The 24118-nt window shown below is 65.9% G+C and overlaps 2 protein-coding genes across 2 annotated transcripts; both read right to left on the bottom strand.

Annotated features, from left to right (window-relative positions):
- Positions 1–1981: 1981 nt before the first annotated feature.
- Positions 1982–7753, bottom strand: LOC309879748 (uncharacterized protein). Its single transcript, XM_082763917.1, has 3 exons — positions 7284–7753; positions 2531–2691; positions 1982–2310 (listed from the first exon to the last, which is right to left on the bottom strand). Exons 1-3 carry the CDS (start codon positions 7708–7710, stop codon positions 1993–1995), a joined length of 906 nt encoding a protein of 301 aa, XP_082620043.1. The 5' UTR covers positions 7711–7753; the 3' UTR covers positions 1982–1992.
- A 6973-nt stretch (positions 7754–14726) lies between these two features.
- On the bottom strand, positions 14727–23831 carry IHH (Indian hedgehog signaling molecule). Its single transcript, XM_082763054.1, has 3 exons — positions 23053–23831; positions 18551–18812; positions 14727–16151 (listed from the first exon to the last, which is right to left on the bottom strand). Exons 1-3 carry the CDS (start codon positions 23353–23355, stop codon positions 15490–15492), a joined length of 1227 nt encoding a protein of 408 aa, XP_082619180.1. The 5' UTR covers positions 23356–23831; the 3' UTR covers positions 14727–15489.
- Positions 23832–24118: the final 287 nt, after the last annotated feature.

Here is a 24118-nt window from a genome sequence, read left to right as displayed (position 1 = left end):
TGCCGTCCCGGTGCGCTCCCGGTGCGCTCCCGGTGCGCTCCCGGTGCCGTTGCTGCGGGGACCGCTCGCGGCGTCCCCGGCTCCCGTGGCAACGACGGCGGCCGCCCGGGGCCAGCCCGTGCCGGGGGGCGGCGGGGGCCGCCAGGGGGCAGCAGGAGGACGGGATCCGGGGGCTATGGGGGCAGATATTGGGGCGGGGGGGTGCCCAGGGGACGGGGACGTGAGGATGGGTCCCGGAGGAGGAGGAGCTGGTGGGGCTGGCAGCAGGGGTGCTGAAGAGTTGTGGGGTGGTGGGATGGAGGGGGCGGCTGCGGGGCTCACGGGTGGGGTGCTGTGGGGGCACGGGGTGCAGAAGGCTGGGGAGCACTGGTATAGGGATGGGGGAGCCCCTCAATGTGGCCTTGGAGCACCAGTGACCCACATAACGGGTGCCAAAAGTGATGGGGCTGAGGGCGGTGAAGGGACAGGGGGGCACAAGCCCATGGGGTATCCTGGGTACCAGTCCCGTGGGGCAGCACCGCCACCGTGGGTCACCCCTACATCCCCCCAGGATGTCCCTCGAGGTGCGGGAGACCCTCGTGTCCCCAGTGGGGACACCCAGACAACCCCCCAGGTGTTAGCAGCAGCGTGGCACAGGGGCTGGCAGGAGGAGGCGCAGCTTTATGGCATTTCTCTGCCTTTAGGGCGTGAGCCACGCAGTCATAAATCAGCACCCCAACTCCTCTGGCCCCCCCAGCGCTGGCCGAGTGCCTGGCTCCTGCAGAAGCAGCCCCATAAATCTGTTATTTATGTTATTCAGCCACCAAACAAACCCTCCTGTGGCCGCCGAGGGCCTGCGCGCGACGAACGCCTGCCATCCATCACTTTAATGGCTCTACTCTGGAAATTAAACCTGTCAGCACCCCTCAAGGTGAACGGTCCCAAGTCTGTGACATCCCTCAGCTCCCCTCCTCCTTCCCAGCTCGCCCTCATCTCCCCTGTCCCTTTCTGCCCCTGCCATCCCAGCCCTCCCCACGGTGCCCACCTCCACCCGTATCCCTCCGTGCTCCCCTGGGCAGTTTTGGGGTCCGGACACTCCCCGAAGGGTCCCACAGTGCCCAGGGCTGTGCTGTCTAGGGACAGGGGAACCCATGCACCCAGGGGAAGCTGCTGAGCTGCCAGCAGCCACTGCGGGTCACTGTCCCCCCGTGTAGGATTTATCCAACATCCACCCGCTGTCCGGTCCCACATTCCTCTTTCCCTTCATCTCCATCCCTCCCCATCCCTCTGTCCCAGCCGTGCCTCTCCACACGCATCCCTGTCCCCGCTGTCCCCAAGCCCATGGTGCTTGGGGATCAGCCCTAAGGGGTGGCAGCAGGACACGGGGTAGGGGCAGCCCAGCCCACCCCACTCGTGCAGCCCCATAATGTGATGGGGTGGCACAGCAGCCCCTGGGGAAACCCAGAAAGGGTGCAGAAACCTTGGGAAATTTGTGTATATAGGTAGAGGGAAGTGTATATATGTATATATGGACACACACAGATATATAGGGTCTGCAAGGACCCTCCAACATCCTGAGGACCAGGGGAGCCAGCTCACTTTGGGGTCACAGCCTAAGCCTAGGGCTCCTGAGGAGGCAGGTGGCAGGGGGTGGCTGTTGTCACCCCACTCCTAGGGGCTGATCTGAGCCCCCCAGGGATGCTAGAGCCACAGGAGGGGGCACACACCCTGAGCACCCCTCCTTATCCCCCCCGGTGCCCCAGGTATGGGGGCAGCGGCAGGGCAGAGCCCCTGTCCCCTAAGGAAGAGCAGAGGCATGGGGATAACAGCTTTATAGGGGCGGGGTGTGGGGACTCCCCCAGATACACACAGAGGAATAATTACGAGTTAAATAGGATCCAAACACACATAAGTTAAAGCGGGGGGCAGGCTCCCCACGGCCCCCCTGCCCCACATGGGCACAGTCTGTGGCTGCCAGCAAAGAGGCCCCCGACGCCTCAGCCCGGCCCCTCTTCACAACACGGAGCCCATCTTCCTCTCCGCGGAGCCCAGTTCTTCATCCTCCTCTTCCTCATCCTCCTCTCCCCCCGAGCAGGAGGAGTCGGGGCCGTAGCCCAGCTCGGCGGCGCTGCGGTGCAGGAAGCCCGAGCCAGGGCTGCACCCCACAAACTCGGGGCCCTCGCCCGCCTGTCCCTGGGGCTCTCCGGGCAGCAGCTTCTCGCAGGCTTTGCCGAGCCCCCGTGGCTTTTCGGCCTCCGCCGTGGCCCCCTGCTCCTTGGCTTTGCGGCTCCGCTTCCACTTCATCCGCCGGTTCTGGAACCAGATCTTCACCTGCCCACGAGGAGAGCGCCCGTGTCACCGGGGCCACGGGCACCCAGCCCCGTGCGGCTGTGCCCCCCCTGCCCCATCCCGTCCCCACTCCCCCCCCCCACCTTCCCTGCACCACAGAACCCCCCCAGGCTCCTATTTTTGCAGGCATCACCCCAAATTCCCACCCCCGTGTCCCCAGCAGCCTCCCGTTCCCCCTTCCACCCCGCCAGGGCCACGGTACCTGAGTCTCGGTGAGCATCAGCGACGTGGCCACCTCGAAGCGCTTGGGCCTGGAGAGGTACTTGTTGAGCTTGAACTGGTTCTCCAGCTCCAGGAGCTGCTGGCTGGTGAAGGCCGTGCGGGGCCGGCGGCATTTCCCCATCAAGCCGGCCTGCGGGGTGGCTGCGGGACAGACAGCGGGACGGGGATGGGGTCGGGGGAGCAGCGGCGATGGGGGCACCCCCTCGGCGAGCCCGGCGCGAGGAGGAAGGCGAGCGCCTCTTCCATCGCCTCCCGCCCCAATAATGGCTTTATTGCCCGGCGAGATACGTTATCGGGCCTCGGTGTGCAACTGGGATCAGCCCTGGGACGGGAATTAAAGCTCCTTTTATTGCCGGGACACGCAGGTGTCTGCCCAACCGCCGAGGGCTGCGGCGCAAGGCTCCGTGCGCCCCGCGCAGGGCTGATAGCTGAACCCTCAGCCCGAGCAGGAGGCTGGGGAACAAAGGGGCCTTTGAGAGGCCGGCGTGGGGTGGCTCCCGCGCCGTGTTTGATCCCTGCTTATCTCCTCTCCGCTCGCTTTATTGTCCCGCCCTCCAGGGTTTGGCTTTTACTGCTTCTCCCGGCACCGCAGCGGCAATCAAACCCAGAGGTTTGCAGCTGGGAGTAAAGGGTTGGAGCAGTGCAGGGGGGCATCAACGGGAAAGGTCCTCGCCACGTCCCATGGCACTGCTGCAGAGCCCCCGTTCTCCCTCCACCAGCTCATCGGCAACCCAGGCATCAGCTCAGAAAACTCCTGCCCGGCTGGGCACAGGGACAGCCGTGGGTTTGGGACGGCTGTCAGAGGGGAATCCATCTCCAAAACGCCTCTGCTTCCTCAGCAGGTGGCCAGCAGCACCCAGCCGAGCGCGGCGGGTGAGGGTCAGTGCCCTCCTCGCGGGGCACGGGGCAGCAGCAGCCGCGTTATCTCCTCAGATTCCAGCTTTGATCCCGACCTGCCCATCTCCCGAGGTGTCCACCGAGCCCTGCACAAACAGGGCGGTGACGCACGGCGCAGGAATTTATGAAGGGGGCATTAACTGAGCGCCATCCAGGTCGGATCCCGGGTACCTGGGTGCTGGGTGGGACGGGTCAAACAGGCAGATGTAGGGCCGGGCTGGGGCTCTGCAAACTTCTTTCTTGTGTGATGAGCAGGGGGTGGACGCGACCCCCCTCCTGCACCTGCAGAGCCGCGGTGCCAGATCCACCTCACAGCCTCTGGCCATTTAAACGAGGGGCTGATGAGAGGGATGCTGTGCCGATGGCGCTGACGTGCACCCAGGGCAATATTTCCCTCTAATAAGTGTTAGAGGGAAGACAGCTCAGCTCTGCAGCTGTGGATGGGTCTCTGCAGACCCTCAGCAGAGGCACGGGATGGAACAGACCCAGGAAGGGCCCCTTCTGCCAAGGAAAGGGTCGTGGAGCTGGCTTCTCCCACCCCAACATGGAGAGTCTTGGGCTCTCACCCTCTGAGCCCATGCCCTGGGAAGCACAGAAATCCTCCAGACCTTCCCAAAAGGCTCCCCCGTGCTGCCTCCTGCAAGGCCAGATGTGGGGAGAGCAGAGGCACAGAAATGAGCCCTGACCCCAAAAGCAGAGTGAGTTCTGTCTGCTCGGGTTCAGGGGATGCTGACGGGCAGCTTGCTTTAGCAGCACCCCCAAAAGGGACTCGCTCTCCACAATATAAGACACTGAGGACAGCTTGGTCAGGCAAGAAAAGAACAGAAATTTTGTCCAAATCCAGACCAATCTAAATGGGATGTAGACCAAACGATTACCCAGGTTTCAGCCCCAGCTTTTCCACCTCAGTGTCTCCCATTTGGGCTCGGCACGATGGTGCCCACCACAGCCCGTGACTTCCTAGAATCCCCTAATCCATCCTGCCCCAATCCTGGCCAAACCAAAAGCCACCACCAGCAGCACGGGGATTCTGAGGAGAGGAGGTGTGTTCCAGTTTGCCACGCAAAGGGGAAATGCCCGTCCTAACCGTGTGCCTGGTGCAACCTTCCCCTGCCCCGTGGCACGGACAGCAGCCCCCCAGGGCTCACCTCGCTCAGTGCCCTGCCAGCCGAGCTGTGAGCACTTCTCCATCACCACCTCCACCCCACAGAAAGGGCAACCCATCAGGAAGGCTCTCCCCCTTACCCAGCTCCTGCCTCAGCATCATGCCTTTGCTTGACAAAGGGTTTCCTACCTGCCCGTACATCTCCTGCGGGATCACAGCTCATCTCGGTATCCCTTCAGCATGGCCAGGACCCTCTGATGGGTGCCTGGTGTTTGGCTGCAAAAAATCAACGAATATTTTGGCTGGCCTGGAGATAAGAAAGCCCCCAACTCTGTGGCCAGGAGCTGTACAGGACAGCTGCCTCCCGGATAATTAGATAAAGCTTATAAAGAATTATTAGCTTATTCGATACAGTTCCGTCTACTTGATAACGAGCCTAATCCGAGGTTGATATTAACCCACTTGGTTTTAATTTGGTTTGTTTAGCTATAGCTCGCTTGGCTTCGTGGGCTAGCAGATAAAGGAGAGGAAATTAGCTGGAGGTGCTTCTCCAGATGGCAGGGCTGGCAGGAGGAGAGGGGGTCCCGGGGCCAGGGGTCTGCCAGCAGCCCCCACTGCTCTCCATGGGACAGCACGGGTAAGGGACCTTCCGAAATCTTCCACCCCCTGGTTTCCTCCATCGCTGGCTCCCAATTGCTGTTTCCCAGCCCGTGCTTTCTGCCAATGCCAGACCACTGTGAATATGAGAGCCTCAGAAGGCACCGGCCAGGAGCCCCTAGAAAGGCACCCGAGCACCAGGTCCCCCGCAGGGAGCCCTGTGCTCCTCCCGAGAGCCTCACCACAGCTCCCACCCTGCAGCTGCGCATCGCCACGCTCTGCTCCTATGGATGTCTGCTCTGCTCTCAGCTCCCAGCACCCTGCTGCATTTCCACGCCGCGAATAAATCCCGTAAATACCGATGCAGGCAGCACCCCGCTGCCAAACGCTCTCCCCGAGCAGTTCAGGAGGGCAGCTGCTGCTCGCAGCGAGTCCGAGCCCCCAGGACAGGGACCCGGGTGGCTGCAGCGAGGACATGCCTGCTCCTTGCACCTTCCCTGCCTGCCCTCTCACTCCGCATTGCAGCAGAGGCACCCAGGCACTGGCTGCCTCTCCTCTGATGCAGATGGTGAGGAAGGCACCCTTGCATGCAGCAGCGTTTTTTGGAGCAGCCCAGCACCCAGACCTGCTCCGTGCAGGTGCCCACTGCCTCAGGGCACCCCCAGCACCCTGCCTTCCCCTACAACAAGGGCAGGTGAGAGCAGAGCCTGCTGCTTCATTCAGGGGCTGTCCCTCTCCTTCCACCACCACCCTGACCATCCCGCAGAGACCAGACCACGCAGCGCCTGCAGAACACCTCTACACTCAAAGCCAAGGCAGGAATTCATGATTTGGCTCTAGAATCTCCCACAAACACATCAGAAGGGTGATCTCCCCCTAGGGTGCTCCAGAACAAGCCCTGGGAGGCTTTCAGACACATCTCTCCCAGCTGCCTGCCCAGTGCCCAGAAAAAAAATCACCAGCAGCACAGAAACTTGTCCTCACGCACCCTGGAAACTTCATCCAGGCAGTTCTGTGTGTCCATCCGTCCGGGCTGGGCGATGTGACAGGGACACACGGACCACAGGCAGCCCAAGAGCCCTATGCCAACAGCAGGAGGCTCCTGCCCAGCTCACCATCCTCTTCATCGGGGTGAGGAAGGGCTGTGCAGGCAGCATGCCCTAGGCAGGACGCAGATGTCCCCTCCTGTCCCTGCAGACCCTCCCCACGGCCCCCATCCACACACAACAGCCAGCACATTGGGGCAAAAATCTAGCAAGTGGTGGTGGTGACCACGAGGAGAAGTCAACCTGCTTTTGAATCTTGCAGCAAGCCCCCAAGAGGACGAGCTGGAGACACCCTCGAGAGCCCAAATGATCCCAAGGGGCTGGAGATGAAGGAGCTGGTGCAGAATGAGGGCCTGAGAGCAGAGCCTACACAGCAGCGGGCACAAACCCGTCCACGTTACCCCAGCCAGAAGCCAAGCTCGGAGGCGTGCTCTGCACCCCGGGGTGCCACCACCATCACTTTGCAGCTGGACCCCAAACCCACAGCCCCAGGGAGAGCCAGGGAAAAGGGAGAGGATCCGAGGGAGGGGAACAGCCCCTTGTGCCTCAGCCTGCCCACGTGTAACCTAACGAGGGAGCACAGGAGGGGCTGATTTACGCTCATTCTCCACTTGTGCCTTATTATTCGTTTCCAGCAGCCCGGGGTGGTTTTTTTTCGTTTCCCGGTGCCGGTCCCGCTCCCCGTTTCTTTCTTTTCGTTTCCTTCCCGCAGCGGCAGGGCGCAACGAGCCTGCAGCAGCCGTGCGGTGCCGACGGCTGGAGGGGGGGCGCAAGCAGAGACCCCCCCCGGGGGCAGCTCCGGGGCCGGCATCCCCCCTCCGTGCCGCCCTACAGCCCCAAGCTGGGGCAGGGCAGACAATGGGGCCAGATTCCCCCCCTCCGCATCCCGGGACCCCACTACGGGGGTCTCAGCGCTGCGGGTGCGACCCCGCAAAGGGCTCCTCGCAATGGGGAGCGGGGCCGGGCACAGCAAAAACCCCGCAGTAGGGCCGGCCCCGTGGGTTCCCGACCTCCGACGGGGCGACACCGGTGAGACCCCCCAGCCCCGAGGTTTTGGGGAGGCGGGGGGGCTGTCCAGGATCCCTTACCGTGGAAGTCGGAGAGCCTCGGCACCAGCATCCCGGCTCGGATCCAGTGCTCCAGCGGCAAGGAGCCGGCCACGGCCGCCTTCAGGTGCTCCGCGCCGGGCGGCGGCAGGTGGGGGAAGCCGGTGTAGGCGAAAGCGGGGTGCTGGCCCCCCAGGGCCGGCAGCGGGTACACGGCGGGGGGGTAAAGAGCCGGCAGGGCGCCGAGCCCGGGGCCGGGGAGATGCAGCAAGCCGGGCTTGGGGACGAAACCGGCCGGGGCGAGGGGCGCAGAGAGCTGGGGAGCCCTCGGCGAGGGGGTGTCGGTGCGCCCGGGGGGCCCGGGGCTCCCCGCGGGGCTGAGCCCCGGCGGAGACGCGCTCCTCGGCGGCTCTTCAGCCAGGAGCGCCTCGATGCTGAAGTTTTGGGGTTTCTCCATGGGTTTGTGCATGGCGGGCCCCCCCTGGGCACGGCACGGCTCGCCTGCCAGGGCAGCGCCCGGCCGGGCAGCCCCGGGCCAGCCCCGGCACCGGCGGGCATCCACCCCCGGGCCCCCGCTCCGCTCCGCGGGGCTGCCCTCGGGGGCAGCCCTCCTCTCCGCTCCTCCTCCTCCCGGGCACTCGCTCTCCCCTGGCCACCGGGGGGGCTTTTTGAACCCCCCCTCCACCTGCCCCAGCTCCCCATTGGCTCCGCGCCGGCCCCCCGCCCCGCCGGCCCGGCCTCCCTCCCGGCTGGCCTCCAGCCTCCGGTGTCCTCAGCCTCCGGCACGGCGCTGTGGGACCCCGGGGGGGCCCGATCCGGAGGCTTCTGCGCCTCCCCGACCTCGTAAGCTCCGTGCCCAGGGGGTCCCCAAGCTGCAGGGCTCGGTTTCCCCGGAGGACACGGATTTGCTCAGATGGGGTGAGACTTGAGGGGTTTCAGTGCATGAACCCACAGCCCTGAGGGGCTCTGCCCTGGGCACCTCAGGGCTGGGAAGGCAGGAGAAGTGCTCCGTGTCCCCCTGCTATTTCCCATTGCCCCCCTCTGGGACAGGGAGAGCCGTGGAGCTGAGCTGGCCGCACGCGGCGTCCCCCTCCCTGCATCACCCACAGCCATCCGAGGTGCCAACAGGGCAGGCAGGGAGGTTTTTACTCATTTGCCCGGTCTTTGCTCTTCCAGGCAAGAGACAGCATGAAAAACACCACCAGGAACAGAGAGGAGAGCCCCGGCTGATCTGGGAGATGGGGCTGAGCTGGAGCAGGGCTACTGCAGCTCCACTGCCTTTGGGACGAGGCAGAGCATCTGGGAGCAGGTCTGTGCTGGTCTGTGCCCAGGTCCTACCTTTTGTCATGCTGATGCAACGAGACAAGCCTCTGATACTGCCCAGCAATGGGTCCTGCTCTTTGGAAGGCAAGTGAGGCCGCTACCACAGCCCTGCTGGAGGATTATCGGAGCCAAAGGGAGCTCCCAGCCCTGTGTTTCCTTCCCCTTCACCATTTCTACCCTTGCTGGATTCCCTGAGATTTTAGAGCAAGGGTCCGCTCCCCGGTATCCCTCATCCCTCAGAGGCTCGGAGCAGACACGCAGGGAAGGAAGGGCAAGGCAGGAGCACACACGGGACTTTCCCCAGCCTCCTCTGCCCGGCAGCCCCAGGGGTTTCCCTTCCTCGAGCCCATCCAGCCTGGCCTGGAGCCCACTGAGCTCCCTGCACCCACAGCACCGGGGTCCAAAGGTCCCCTATAGGGGGATAATTTCCTCCTTCCTTCGCCTGGAGCTTACTCCACCCGTTGAGCAGCCCCAAATCTTTGGATGGGGACGGACACCCCACAGCCCTTCTCCAGCTGCCTCCCCGGGAGGGCAGGAATCAGCCCCACGGCCAGCCCAGGTCAGCAGCAAGCAGGGCCGTTTAATTCCCAATAAGAAGAGAAATCTAGGAGGAAAATAGAGGGAGTTCCCTCCTCCAGGAGAGTCCAACCCAGATGCTGGGGCCCCGCAAGAGATGCGCCCGGGGCAGGAGCACCCAGCAGGCAGGGATGAGAGCAGAGCCCAGGAGGTGGCCAGCAGAAGGGGCGGGATGCGGGCGGTGATAGATGCCAGGGTGCTGATGAGTTCACAGTCTTCGGGGTCATTAATCAGATCAGAGCTGGATTAAGGTGTCCGAGGTCTGATTAGCTTCATTTCCAGCCCCAGGAAGGAGGGAACTTGCTTTCCCATCCATCAGGGCCCTCCGGTGACAGCTCACCTGGCTGCTAACTAGATCTGGGGATTGCAAGAAGCGAGCGTGGCTGGGGCCTGCTCCCTTACCCCTGCCCGTTGCAGAAGGGGCTGCACACGGGAGATAACACAACCCTGAGCATCAGCCGAAGGCCACAGCCCCCAGGATATCAGCCAGGGAGAGCCTGACCCCGTGCAGGGAGGGCCCTGCAGCCTCGCATCCTTCCCCCGCCAGCTGCCAGCAGTGCCTCCGCGCTCAGCAATGAGCTGTGGAGGGGGACAGATAGAGTTTGGGAGCACAGCTCAGTTTTACAGCCCCGCCGTTTCCTCGCTGTCACCTTGGGCAGCAACGTAACACCCCTCAGCACCGCCGACTGCCCCGAGATCAAAGCCCAGAGTGCCGAGGAAAGCACACACCCCGATAAAAAGCTGCCGACTGGGACCAGGCTCTCGCTTTCCCAGGCTCAGGTCCTTTTCCCAGGCACCCGACAAAGGCAAGACCCATGCTGAGGCTGTCTTAATTTCCAATTAACCCATCATTTTGGCTGCTGATAGACCGTGCTTTAACACCAAGCCGTTCTGGTGGGTTTGGGCAGTGGCAGGCGTGGGTTTCTACCATCTTGCTCCTACCAAGCTTTGAGTTGCTAAGTCTTGCAGGAGCTTCCCTGTCCCCAGGAGGCTTGCTAAGGATTAACTGCTCCTCCAGCCAGGGCTTTCTGCCTTTGGAAGTGACTCCCCCAGGTTTTTGGGGCCCTAACCATCACCTGCAGCGCCGCAGCCCTGCCCCTCACAGGCCACCCCTATCTCCGGGCTCTGGGAAGCCGCAGGAGGCTGGTGGGGAAGGTAAATAAACTGCCAGCCCCGGGGTGATTTGTGGCAAAATGAACAGCCCCGAAGTCACCTGCGGGTGGCCCGGGGGAGATAATGGCTCCTAATCAGCCCCGCAGCGGTGGGAGCCGGGCTCTGCGGGGTCAGACCTGGCACGGCCAGCCCCCGTCCCAGGCTGCTTGGTGGCCGTCCCCTCTGCAGAAAGCACTGGTGTGGCTGTCCGCATGGCCCAGGGCTCCCCAAATCCCTTCAGGTGTCTCCCAGAGATGGCAGGAGCAAGTGCCAGGCGTGCCACCAAAGCCACGTGCGCGCCTGCTCCCAGGCTGTGCCGCGTCGTGTGCCCCCATCCCTGCCTGCACCCCCTTCTGCTTGGGGTCTGCCCATCCTGGGGGTCTCTGAGCCCACCTCAGGCTGCCCAGGGCTTCTCCAGGCTGTGCCCTAAGGGACAGAGAGAGAGATCCCCACGTCTTGGCTCGGTGAGGAGCTCCGCAGCCCCCTGCCCACCGCGCCCAGCCTCCACGATCCCTCCATGGTGCCAAGGTACCTGCCCCAAGCGAAGGGGTTAACAGAGCAAACAGCGCGCCGTCCCTCCCCGACAGGCCTCCTGCAGGGATTTCTGAGCTGCTGTTTATTTAGCCAAGCGATTCCTCAAATAAGCAGCCCCGTCTCTGCGGGGACGTGGCAAGGCTGAGCAGAAAAACGTGTTGGCAGCTCCCCTCCCGGAGCAGGGGGACGGCAAACGGGCGCAGGGAGGGCTGCTCGGAGCAGCACGAGCCAGAGCAAGCAGTTGGATCCCAGCAGCTCGGGGATCTCCAGCTCCCGTTTGGCTTCCCGAGGTCCTGAGCTGCTCCCCAAAAGGGCTGGGAAGCGAGGCTGGGCCCTGGGTGCAGGGTGACCCCCCGCACAGCCTCACCTCCTGCTAATGGGCTTTCCATGGAGTCAGCTCCCAGCCCGCTCCCAGGGTGACTGGGTAAATCGGCTGCTCCTCCCAGGACCTTGGGCTCTAATTAATGTCAGCTCATTAACGAGATAACGGCCATTTATTGCCCTGTCTCCCTGGCTGCTGATTAACCCTTTCCCAAGGCGGGGGGGGGAGGATGGCGATGGCATGGGGTGGCAGGAGCTGGCGACGTCCCTGCAGTGACACCCAGGGGTGCCTCGGGAGGAGGGGGGACAGGCAGGACAAGCAGGGCTCTAGGGCTGAGCGAGGAAAGGAAGGGACAAGGTTTGTGTGGGTGTAGGGCAAAGCTCTCCTCCTTTTGGCACAGAAAAGGGTCCGTGGCTACCTTGTGCCCTCACCCCTAGATGCAAAAGCAGCCCCGGATCCGTCTCCCCTGGCACTGCCACCCCACCGGCCCTATAGAGCAGTGGGGCAGGGTGATCCGCCCTGGGGAAAGGAGAGCCCAAGGGGGCTGGGGAGGGCACGGTACCCCCTCCCGGGGGGGCTCACACTCTGGTGACATCCATCAGGGTGCGCGGTGGCTCCCTATTAGCGGGAGCAGCGGCTGGTTAATCAGGCTGAGGGCTTCGGCTCGTTAAGCTGACACCTCCGCCGCCAGAGTGAGACATGGGGGCATGCGAGGTGCCACTTATTTATTTTCTTCTTTCCCAGGGAATATATTAAACAAATTAAATTCCTGGAGCGTTGGGTCAGCACCGATCGCTCTGCGCCTGTGCCCGGCACAGTTGCGGGGAGGGTCTGCCGCAGAGCCCGGCCCCCCCAGCCCCTCTGTTCCCCCCATTTCCCTCCCCATTCCCCTTCCCTGGGTGCTGGGAGGAGGTCTCGGAGGAAATGCAGCCCCTGGCTTGGCACAGAAGCTCCTCGGTGCTGCTGCCAGCTGTATTCCTGGCTTTTTTATTTGGGGTGGGGCTGGTGGCGGGGTGGCACCACGACTCCAAGAATGTGGGATTTAGGAGAACCCCGTGCAGCCCCAAAAGTGGTTTCGTGCCTTGACAGCGCTGGATTCGGCTTTGACCTGAGTGGAGCCCTGAGAAGAAGGCTCTTTACCGAAACCCCCCCAGGGCTCAGGTCCCTTTGGGATGACAGCCGCGGGTGGGGGACTTGCCCCCAAATGAGCCATTTGGTGCTTTCTTGGCCATTCGCAGCTCTTTCCTCTGCCGCCACCACTTCCCTCCCCATCCTGGCAGCGCAGCCTGTCCCGTCCCACCCCCTCCCTTTTCGGCATCCTCTTCCCCTCCCAGCTCCCAGCTCCTTCCCACTTCAGTCCTGCTGGGTTTAGGAGCGCTCCCACCTTCCCCTGGCGGAAGGGCGACTCCCTGGAGGTTCGCGAAGAATTAGAAATAATTTAATTTACCTCCCCGTCCGGGCGCTTTGATGAGCTGAAAGGCCCCTTGTCAGGCGGCGAATCCATCTTCCTCCAGCCTTCCAGCAAATTTCATTCCCTAATTAGAAACTCCTGCCCCGGAGCGTGCTGCCACCCCCCCCCCCCGACCCCCCCGGCCCGGCCGCCCCCCCCCATCGTCTCCCCAGCAGCACCATTAGGAAAATAAATCGTCCCCGTAGCCGCATTGTTGTGGCTGGGGGGCCCCGCCGGGAGTTATTGGAGCAGGAGGGAGGGCGGGGGATGCAGAGGGATGATTTATTAAGGAAAAGGGCCCTGAGGAGATCCTTCCTCCTCCCTCGTGCGCGCATACCCGCACACCCCAGCCCGGGGCACCCCGCTGGCAGGAGGTGGCTGTGGGATGCTTGCAGGGCTTCCCGGGGTCGTATCCTACAGGTCCCCAGCTCCCCCAAGCAGCTGTGGGACCGTGCATGGGATAACATCGGTGCCTGCTGCCTGGGGGGACCGCCAGCATCACCCCCCCGCCGCTGCCACCCCATAGCCGGGGCTGCGCCACGGCAGAAGGCTGGGGGGCGAGGGACAGACGGGGGAGGCGGGGATGGGGCTGGGGTCCCCTCTTGTTAACAAGGCCGGGCCCTGTAACCTTTTCAAGGCGCTGAATGGGAGGTGGGAACCTCTCCTCCCCCGATTTGGGGCCGGGGGGGGGTCTTGGCTTGGGTTTAAAGCGCTCAGGCAGGGAGGGGGGACGCGCGCTGCCCCAGATGGGAGCATGTGGGGGGCTTCTCCCGCCGCCGCATGCCCTCCCTCTCCCTCCCGCCCCCCATTCACATGGTAATGGGGACAAATTGATGGAGGGGACATCCATTGTGGTGCCCAGCCCTTCTGCCGGCCACCCACCGGCAGCCCTATCCATCACCACCTCGGGGTGGGACGGGATGGATGGGGTGGGGTGGGATGGGGTGGGATGGGATGGGGGCCCCGGTGGGATGCCCGCCAGGATCGCTGCGCTCTCCACGCGGCTCTATGGGGCAGCTGACAGGGCTTCAGGAGGGCCAAGAGCCCCAAATCTTATTTATGGCTCCTTCCTCTTCATGCCCTGGGGGCAGCCTGGAGCCAGCACCCCGCACTCTCCCCGCTTCCACCCCAAAGCAGCCCGCAGAGCCCCGCGGCAGCCTCATAGCCGGGCAGATCTCATTTCCCCCATGCCCACAGATACCCTAAAACCCTGGCTCTGGAGACTCCCCCGACACCACGGGACATCCCCAAAGGGCACAACCGGTGCTGTTGGGGGGTGCCTGTCCCCGTCAGCCGGGCTGGTGCTGAGCTGCGAGGGGGCACGGCCGGAGCAGAGCCAAAAGCCCGATGGAAATTTCACTCCATAAAGCGGCTCTCCAAGGCCTGACCCCGCCGCCCCCCCCCCCGGGGGACCAATTTGTCCTTCCCTGTAATAAGAACCTAATTAAATTAGCCCAGCCGTTCTCGCCGAGCCCTTAAATTAGCCGCGGTGAGGAGGGCCCTTGCTGACAGCCCGCCGCCCGCTTGCTCGGCGCTCGCCGTGCCATGGGGTCTGGGGAAAGACCCCCCGCTCCCACCCCGCTCTGGGGAGGCTTGGGGATGGGGCAGGGGTGCACGGGGGGGCTGTGTGGGGCACAGGGCTGTGGGGTGAGCTGGAAAGGGGACAGGGCTGGAGGGTGCTGTGGGGACCCCCGTGTGCCACGTAGTGGGGGGCAGCACTGGGGGCAGGGGTGCTGTGGCGGCTCTCAGCTTGCTCTGCCCTGGGCTGGGGGCTACAGGTTGAAGGCGATGCCCCCCCCCCCAACCCGAATTTGGCTCCCCCCACAGCAGAGCTCGGAGCAGCCTCCTGGGAGATGAGAGATTTATTGGGCCGTGCCCCCGACCAGGAAAGGTACATCCAGTGAAGAGACAAAAAGACACCTGCCGGCTCGGTGCTCTCTCCTCTCTGGACAGCAATCACCATAAAAAAACCTGTGCTTTAAAATAATCTTTAAATAATTTCTGCTTTTCATTAAAATAACAATAATAATAATAATAAAAAAAAAAAATAAGAAATCCCCCACCCCCACCCCCACCAGACAGCTTGCCCGCCCTTCCCGTCCCCACCTTCCCCTGCACGCGCCCGCGATGCCTCCCGGCTATGGTACATAAAAAGAGCAGATAAATAAATAAAGGCGCGTGATGCCGCAGGGGGGGCACCGGTCACAGCCCCCCCGGCCCCCTCATCACCCCCACTGCTGGGGAGGCCGAGGCTCTAACGGGGATTTGGGGGGAATTTTTGGGGGGGCGCTGGCCAGATCCCCAGCCCGGGTGAGCAGCAATGAGATACCCTGAGGGTTTGGGGTGTCGGGGGGGGGGGGGCGGGAGGTCAGGCCAGGCAGGGCTGTGCTCCAGCACCTGGGGGGATTTCTGAGTTTTGGGGTGCAAAAGGTGTGGATTTGGGTTAGTTTGGGTCACGCTGCCCAGCCTTCTGCCCCGGCAGCACCCGTGCCACCGAGTCCCGGGTCCCGTGCCAAAGCTGTGCCAGCCCCAGGGGGAACGGCACCCCCCGCAGCACCCCGGGACCCCCCTCCCAAAACCTCTCCACGGGGTCCAGCCGGGCTGTAGCTGCCGGGAGCTCCCTCCTCCGCCCCCCCTCCAGCCCTTTTGGGCCCCTGCTCCCCTTTTTCTGCCAGACCCCCGCCGTGAGCTAACCCTGCACACGCACACGCACGTCAAACACGCACACACACACATAGCAGCATGTGGATCCCGCCGGCACGGGGGCGAGGAGGGGGCGCAGAGGAGGCGTGCGGGGCAGCCCCCTTTTTGCCCCCCTCTGCCGGGGGCACCTCCCCGTGCCGCCCCCCCCTGAGAGCCGCCCCGCGGCCACCTCCTCCGCCAGCGCACCCTCAGCTCTCCGCCTGGGGCACCCCCAGCGGGTGGAAGCTGTCGGGGGGCAGCAGCAGCCTGCCCAGGCGGTAGAGCAGCCCCGAGTACCAGTGCACGCCGTCCCCCTGCGCCCCCGGCCACCCCAGCAGGCTGTGGTAGAGCCGGAGGGGCCAGAAAGCCAGCTGGGCCAGCTGGTGCTCCTGCACCAGGGCGAAGCACGAGGCCACCACGCCGTCCACCACCAGCGTCCCGTGGCTCGTCAGCGGGGCGTAAGCCCCCACGTCCGTCCGGCCCCGCACCCCCACCACCTCGGCGGGCTGCCAGCCCCCCGAGCCCACCGCCACCAGCACGAAGTGTCCGGGGCGCACGCGGCTGGCAAAAGTAGGGCGAAAGAGGGCGGCGGGCGCCGAGGCGTTCTCGGCCACGAAGAGCAGGTGGGTGGGCGTCAGGGCCAGGCGCCGGGGGGGCTCCCGCGTCTCGATGACGTGGAAGGCGGTGAGGGCGCGGGGTTCCTTGTCCAGGAAGGCCAGGAAGTCACTGTAGGTGGGGCGGCCGGCCCCGTCCATCGCCAGCACCCGCTGGCCCGGCCGCAGCGCCCACAGCGGGGTCCGGGCGCCGTTCTCCAGCGTCGCCAGCGCCCGGCCGGGGAAGCAGCCGCCCGTCTTCGCAGCAGCCGAGTGCTCTGCGCAGGGAGAGAGAGGAGAGGAGAGGAGGGTTACCCGTCTGCGAGACCCCCAGCTTCTCCCCTGTGACATGCAGAGACCCCCCCCCGTGCTGCCCGGCTTTGCCCCCTGCTCTGGCGTCGCCACCCTGCACGGATCCCATGCGCACAGTCCTGGGGGCCCTCCCCGTGCCATTTTTGGGGTTGCTGTGTGTGCCAGCGCCTGCTCCCCAATGTAGGGCCAGGGCGCTGTGACCACGCTGCAAAGCAGGGCCCCCAAACCCTCCTGGCCCAGGGAGCAGCCAGTGCAAAGCGCAGGGTGAACACCCTTGGGTGCGGGGGCACCCGAAGTTTGAAGAGGGAGTGCAGAGCCCCGTGCCGGTGGCAGGCAGAGGAGCAGAGCGCCCGGCAGCTCCCTGGGTGCCAGGGCGCTCCCTGCCTGCCCGTGCCCTGCAGTGCAGCACCCACGGCCCCCCCGGGAGGATGCAGCAAGGAACGGCAGCAGGGCGCAGCGCCCGGCACCGCAGCTCGCCCCTACTCCGTGCTGCAGCCCCCTGCTCCTCCTGCCCGCCCCCTCACCCCCTGCTGCCTGCACCAAAACCCTCTCTCAGCTGCAGGGACGTGTCAAAACCCCCAGGCAGAATCAGGGAAAAGGACTGCCCCTCTGCAGGTGAAACAAGTCACCCAGTGTCCCAGCACCCAGGGTACCCCCAGCCAGGTGCTGGCACCGGCAGGGGATCCCTGGCTTCCCAAGGAGCGATGCTCGGCCCCCCAGCAGCCCCAGCTCCCCCAAGGCACAGCCTTAGGGTCTGTTTGATGGTCCCAATCTCGAGCTCCCAGCCCCTGGGGCCCTCTCCCAGGTCCCCACCTGACCCCACAGTCTCCCCCCGGCTCGCACTGCCCCCCATCCCTCCCCAGCCTCGGGCAGAGCCAGATCCCAGCCCCCAAGGCCCATGAAGAGAGGCATCCATCTCTGGGACAGAATCCTTTTATTACTCAGACGAGGTGCAGCGCCCGCCCCGTGCCTGCTCCCCAGCAAGGGACAGGTCCCAAATCCTGCACCCCACGTCCCCGGGCAGGCGGCAGAGCCACGGGAGGGGGAGGCTGGCAGGAGGGCAAGGGGGGCGCCTGGCAGAAGCAGGGGCACAGGCACGGGGCACGGAGGGGTGTGCGGGTGCAGGGGGGGACCCGACGAGACGCAATACATACAACAGGCCACGCGGCCATCCGTACAAAAATAAAAGCCATTTACTAAGAGGCAGGGGCAGCCCGGCTGCCCTCTGTACACAGCTCTGGAGGGGACCAGGATGGGCACCCCACAGGCTCCACCACGCACCCCACGGCTTTGGGGATAAATCCAGGGGACACAGAGCCCCGGGGAGCCGCTGTGAGCCACGAGGCTCTGGCCAGCCTCCAGAAGCCCTCCAGGGTCTCAGGGCCCCGCTCGGCTGCCTGGGCCGTGGCGTTTGTCTTCGGTCAGTCCAGGGGAGCATCCTGGGCTTCAAGAGCCTTGGTCCTTCTCCGGGGGCACAGCCCCACTCCTCCGGCCGGCCCCAAGGCACTGGGGTCAGGGTCCTCGCTTCGGAGCCCGGCCCCGTTTCTCCGGCCAGCCCCGCCGGGCACCGGGAGCCCCGGTCCTTGTGCCACGCTTTGTCCCTCTTCTCCGGGGCTGCGTCGCTCCCTCTCTGCGCCGCGGTCGCCCCACGTCCATCGCGGGCCGGAGATGCGCCCGTCCTGGCATCGGCACGGGGGAGCGGGTCAGCGCGGGGGGCCAGCCTGGCGTCTGGGGGTGTCGGGCCGCTGGCTGCGGGCTAGGGCAGCAGGACAGGCACAGTGCGGTGGGAGCCGAGCCTGGGGACCCCCCCCCAGCACCCGGGCGAAGCGCGGCACCGAGGGGCACCGAGCGGCACCGCCGCAGCGGCCACCGCGGCTCCTCCTCGGGCGTGGGTGCGCGCACGGCCGGGGGGGTGCACACCGTGACCGTGGGCACTCCGGGCTGGCGTGGCACCGCCGAGGCTGTTTCCACGCGTGGGCACGGCCGTTTTGCCCCGAGGCCCCGAGGCGTGGGGCTGGCTGCGCGTCCCCGCCGTGCGCGTGGCGCTGCTGCCCTCTGCCGCACGCCCGCAGCGCCGCCGGCACCGGGCTCGCAGCCGAGAAGGGACCCGGGGGGCGCTCCGGGAGCTTGGGCACAGCTTCCCCATCACCACCCCGCTCGGCAGGGGGGTTCCTTGCACCCCATCAAATCACAGCTCGGAAACCCCTCTCAGCAGCGCACAGGAGAAGCGAGAGACAGCAGCGACCGCAGCACCCGGCCCCGGTTGGGTTCCCGCAGCCCCCAGCACCCCCCCAAAACCCCTTCCTCAGCCAGCAGCCAGGCTCCCCAGGCACATTACAACAGGAGGGCCCCCCCCCAGCCTTACCTGACTTGACGGAGCAGTGGATGTGCGCCTTGGACTCGTAGTAGACCCAGTCGAAGCCGGCCTCCACGGCCAGGCGAGCCAGCATGCCGTACTTGTTGCGGTCCCTGTCCGAGGTGGTGATGTCCACGGCTCGGCCCTCGTAATGCAGCGACTCCTCCGAGTGGTGGCCGTCCTCGTCCCAGCCCTCTGTCACCCGCAGCTTCACCCCCGGCCACTGGTTCATGACGGAGATGGCCAGGGAGTTCAGGCGGTCCTTGCAGCGCTGCGGGGCAGAGGGGCAGAGTCAGCAAAAGGGTTTTTGGGATCGGGGATTTGCCCTCCTGGTTCGCAGGTTGCGTCCCAGCGTGTTTCCACGAAGCCAAGGGATGGGGAAAAGCAGCTGACAAGGAAACGCCGGGGGACAACAGCAGGTCCCCAAGCCCCAGGGCTGCCACAGAGGTCACACGAGCGAGCTGAGCCCTGCCTCGTCCTGCCCTGCCAGGGTTTCTCACCCCAAAGCACAACCCAGGGACGCCAGCCCTGGATTTCTGGGTGCCTTTGACCGCTTTCCCCAGCACAGCGTCTCCACCCACAAGCTGCAGCTCCAAACCTGCTCCAGCCTTGCACGAGCCCCTTGTGCCCCTGACTCACAAGCACAGCCTGCACCGCTGGCCCCTGCCCGGGCTGCAAAAGGGGGTGGAGGACAGATAGAAAAGGTGCAAAGAAAGCGAAGTTTGTGGCATCAAGGAGCTCCTTGACAGCACTGGGTGAGCAGACGAGGACTGCCCAGCCAGGAAGAGCTGGTGGGGAGGTACAGGAGAGCTCTGTAAAGCCAGAGAGGGGGACAGAGCCATTAAGGTCCCATATGGGGCAAGTCCTGGGAAACATTAAGTGAAAGAGCCGGGCAGCAGGCTAGAAGCAGACACCGTGGGGGATGTTTTCGTGCTGTCACTGCTGAGCTGGAACTCGGTGCCGCAGGACGTCGCGCTGGCAGCGACACAAGCAGGTCATGAGACACTGTCCCCGAGAGCACGAACCAGGGCTATAAAACCTGCTGCTGGGTCCAAGCCCTGGCTCAGAAAGGGCCTAGCAGGGAGCTGCCCCCAGCACGTGGGGCCCTCAGCCTGCCCCCATCACCAGCTCCTGCCCCGGGGGAGGAGGGTGCTGCTGCTCCTGGGGAACCCCGCTTGCTCTTGGCATGGTCCAGGCCCCAAGGAGGGCAGTGCCAGGCAGGTCTTTGCCCCACATGGGGCGGGGGAGCGCCTCTGCCCTCGTCTCGTGGCTCCCTGGGTGTGGGGAGATAAGCTGGGAAGGTGTTGGACAAACAGTGCCCAGGAGAGGGGAGGAGGAGGGAGGGGAGCGACTTTTGTCCTCGCCAAACACCGCCGTGGTGCCACTCTGCGCACGGCACAAGGAGCTCCCAAGGCCCCTGCTGGCAGAGAGGGGGCTTAGGGGCTGGGGGCCGCCCTACGGAGGCAGGCAGCGAGCCCCCCACACCCCACTGCCTCCCCTGCACGGTCCCGGCTCCAGGTGTCCCCTCGCCACCCCGCTCCGGTCCCCTCTTTGCGCCCTCTCCGCCGACCCCTCCATCCTCCGGGTGCTCCCTGCAGGGCAAAACCCCTGCACCCCCCCCCCGAGACCCTCCAACCTTTGTCTCCTGGTGGAGGACAAAGCCCCTGGGGACAGCCCAGCCTGTCCTAGCGTGTGCCACCTGTGCCACCCTTGTCCCCGGAGGTGCCACCCCCGCGGGCCCCCCAGTTCCCCGAGCTGTCAGGGTCCCCGCAGCACCCAGCAGCGGCTGTGCCTGTGCCCTGGGCGGCCAGCAGGTGTCAGGGCACGGGCAGGGACCGGCAGCGAGCAGGTACGGAGGGCAGGGACCGGGCGGGGATGGGCAGTGACAAGCAGCGGTGGGCGAGGGCGGGCAGGTGGCGATGCGCAGGGAGCGGGCGGCGATGGGGAGCGGCGCAAGGGCTCCTCTCCGGGCTCATCCAGGAGGCTGCAGTCCCCAGCGCGCAGCCCAGGGGGGGCTGAAACATCCCTGGGGACCAGGGAGGGGTTGGGATGTCCAAGCTGGGAACCCGAGGGACAGGCAGGTGGCAGGGTTTTTGGGGAAGGTGCGCGGTGGCAGCGTGTGAGGGAGGGCACAGCCCGTCCCTGTGGTGTCACAGGTGGCCGGACACCTCCAAGCCACGTGTAGGGCTTAGGGTTAGGGTTAGGGTTAGGGTTAGGGTTAGGGTTAGGGTTAGGGTTAGGGTTAGGGTTAGGGTTAGGGTTAGGGTTAGGCTCTGCGCTGTCCCACGGCAGGGGATGTCACCCTTTTGGGAAGGCAGCAGGGCTGGAGGAAGGGCACAGCGCCAAGAGGACACGGCCACCGGCGACCCTGGGACACTCAGGTGGGGAACTCAGCCTCACACAGGGGCTGGGGGCAATTGCTCGCAGCAAAATTGCCCAAAATCTGGCCAGGAGAAGAAGAAGGATCACACCACACCTGTCCCCGGGTGGAGTTTCTCCCAGAGGGAGCCAAGGTCCTCTCCTGAGGTCCCCAAGAGCAATTTGTCACCGCCGCCAGGGTGGTCGCCACAGCAGTGTCTGCAAGGGGTGATGGCTGGGGTGGGGACACCGTGGGGGCAGGGGGCCCGGGACATTCCTGGGCCAGGCTGCCGCGGAGAGGTGAGGCAGGCTCTGCCTCCAGCCTTATCTCAGCACCTCCGAGTGGGACCAGCGAGAGCAAACACACTGGAATTCTTGAGGAAGATGAAACGATAAAGGGAAGGCGGGCAGAGAGCAGCGCTACCCACCCCCCCAAGCAGGCGGCATCGTCAGGCTGCCTGGGACACCCAGACCCTTGGACTTGGGGAAAGAAAACAGGTTTGAAGTGAGTCAACAGCAGTAAAAGCCAAGGCACTGGGGGAAGGGACAAGGAGCTGGGTCAATGGCCTTTCCCAGCCCAGAGCTACGCGGGGCACGGTGCCAAAGCTCCCACGCCTGGGGGCATCTCCCACAGCCTGGGGACAAGGGATGAGCCCAGAGGGCTGTGGGATGAAAGGGAGCTGCCAGGAGCCGTGCCAGGCAGTGGGGACAGTCCTCTGCCCGGCTGCCCCAGGCACCAGGGTGCCCATCCGTGCACGGATGTGCAGTGGCAGGGACCGCGCAGGGCTGAGAGCCCTCACTTGGGCAGCACACGTAACCTTCGAGAAGAGCCAGGGAGCTTCCAGGTGCCCTGCCAGCAAGGCAGCAGGCAGGAGGGGGCTGGCAGGTGGGACACGGAGCCTGGGACATGGTCCTGGGGGGGACAGGGGCACTGTCTGGGTCAGGGCAGGCGGTGGGAGCAGTCTCACGGGCAAACGCAGTCAGAGGTGTGCTCCTGTCTCTAATCCAAGCCATGAGATGTCACTCGCATGAGTGACAGAGCTCAGCATCCCAGGAGCTGTTCTGCATCAGGGGATGCAGGCTGCAGTGAGCAGCAGCCACGGCTCGTGCAGCTCACGGGGGGCTGGATTCAGCCCCTCTGCTGCAGCCCCCGGTCTGAAAACCGCCCCGTGCCACAGCCTCTGCCCCCGGCGAGCTGCCCTTTGGGGCGCACGGGGTGACAGAGCTGCCAAGCCAGCACCCGAGCCACTTCTCTCCTCGTTACCAACACCTCGGGCAGAGTCCACGGCCAGAGCCCCGCTCGGCTCCTGCCACCAGGAGCTCACCCACCCGCCCGCCAGCCCCCGACCAGGGGGTGCAGTGGGCAGCGGGCAGCCCCGGCTCCCCCCCCATCTCCCCCAGGAGCTCAGTCGGGCTGTAACCCAGTGCTGAAGCTGGTGGCCGGGTTTCTTAGCAAGGCCGTGCGGCTCCTTATCTGCATTCCTGAAACCCTCAGGCATTCTCCTGGCAATATTAAAACACAGAGTAACCTTCGTCCAGCATCACCCCCGCCACCCGCCGCCGTCCTCTGTCCCCCGTGCCCCTCCTTCCCCTGGCCCAGGACACTTGCAGGCTGCCTTCAGCAGGGCGTTTGCACCGCCGGCTTCTCCCCTTCCCCAGGCACTGCAAGCCGAGGGCTTCCCCTTGCCAGGCTCCCCGCACCATCCCACCCGGGGGGCACCAGCGCCCGGGGGGGCTCGGCAGCAGCGTGGGAGGAGGCCGGCAAGGTGCTCCTGGAGCCCTGCGTGCCCCTCGCCTCCTGCGGGCTCAGCTCTGCCCTCCGCTACCCGGAGCAGAAGGGCAAGGGCCGGCAGGGCGCAGCGGGGCAGGGTGCTGCCCCTCCGGGGAGCTCCGCGTCCCGGCGCCGCCGGCTGGAGGCACGGCGTGGCAGCGCACTGCGACCTCGGGGACAGCGGGACACGGGCTGGGGACAGCGGGGCAGGGCGCTGCCACCCCTGGGGACGGTCCGGGTGCTCGGCGAGCCCAGGCGGGGCGCTGCTCCGGCGCTCCCCGTCCCGTCCGTGCCGCACCGGGGCACCCGGCCGGGCACCGGTGGCCGCAGGTGCCCGGCGCAGGGGAAAAGGGAGAGAAAGGGAGCGGCGGCGGGGCCGTACCTGGGTCATCAGCCGGTCGGCGCCGGTGTTCTCCTCGTCCTTGAAGATGATGTCGGGGTTGTAGTTGGGCGTGAGCTCCTTGAAGCGCTCCGAGTTGCGCGCGATCTTGCCCTCGTAGCGGCCGCTGGCCCCCAGCGTCTTCTCGGGCACGTTGGGGCTGAACTGCTTGTAGGCGAGGGGGATCAGCTTGCGGGGCGGCCGGCGGCGGCTGCCCACCACCCTGCCCGGCCCGCAGCCGCGCACGGCCGGCGCCAGCAGCAGCGCGCACCCGCTCAGCAGCAGCAGCAGCCGCGCCGGCTTCATGGCGCGCCCGGCGGCCCCGGGGCGGCCCGGGGGACCGGCGGCTCCGGGGGCTCCGGGGGCCCCGTTAGGCTCGCCCGCCGCTCCCTCCGCCCGCCCCGGGGCTCCCCATGCGGGGCGCAGCCGGCGGGCAGGTGCCGGTGGCGGTGGCGGTGGCGGCGGCGGTGCCGCCGGTGGTGCCGGTGGCGAGGAGCGGGGTGCCCGGCGCGGGTGCGCTCCGGCTGCCCGGTGTCGGTGTCGGCCCGCTCTGAGCTGCCGTGCCCCGGCGGCGGCAATAAATAGCGAAGGGCCGTTTGTTTTGGCAGGAGAGCGGCCGCTTGCGGGGCGCGGGGCTCGGCGCTGCCCGGAGCCCCCCGCGGTTTGCGCCCTGGCGGTCAGCGCGGCGGGGCTGGAGCCGGAGACCGGAGCCGCCGCTGCCTCCGCTCCCCGGGCAGGAGTGAGAGGGGAAATTGAAGAGATCCGGGACCGGGAACCGCCAGGACCGCACCCTGCCCGTGTCCCAGCCTCCCTGCGCCCTCCCTCCCTCGCCTCCTCCCCGCGGAACCTGCCCCGGGCCGCCCGCAGCCTCCTCCCCCCGGCCGAGCCCCGGGGCCCGCAGCCCACCCCGCCGGGCCGCCCGCCGCCACCTGCCCCCCGGGGCCGCCCCGGGACGCGCCCGGACCTCCAAGCTCCCCCCTCTGCACCCTTTTTTTTTTTTTTTTTTTTTTTTTCCTTGGCAGCCCCCCCCCCCCCCCGGGGGCTCCCCCGGCGCGGCGTGGGCACGGGG

This window comes from Aythya marila (assembly GCF_965140915.1).
Source record: "Aythya marila genome assembly, chromosome: 6".
Classification (NCBI taxonomy): Eukaryota; Metazoa; Chordata; class Aves; order Anseriformes; family Anatidae; genus Aythya; species Aythya marila.
This window is presented reverse-complemented; position numbering and strand designations above follow the sequence as displayed.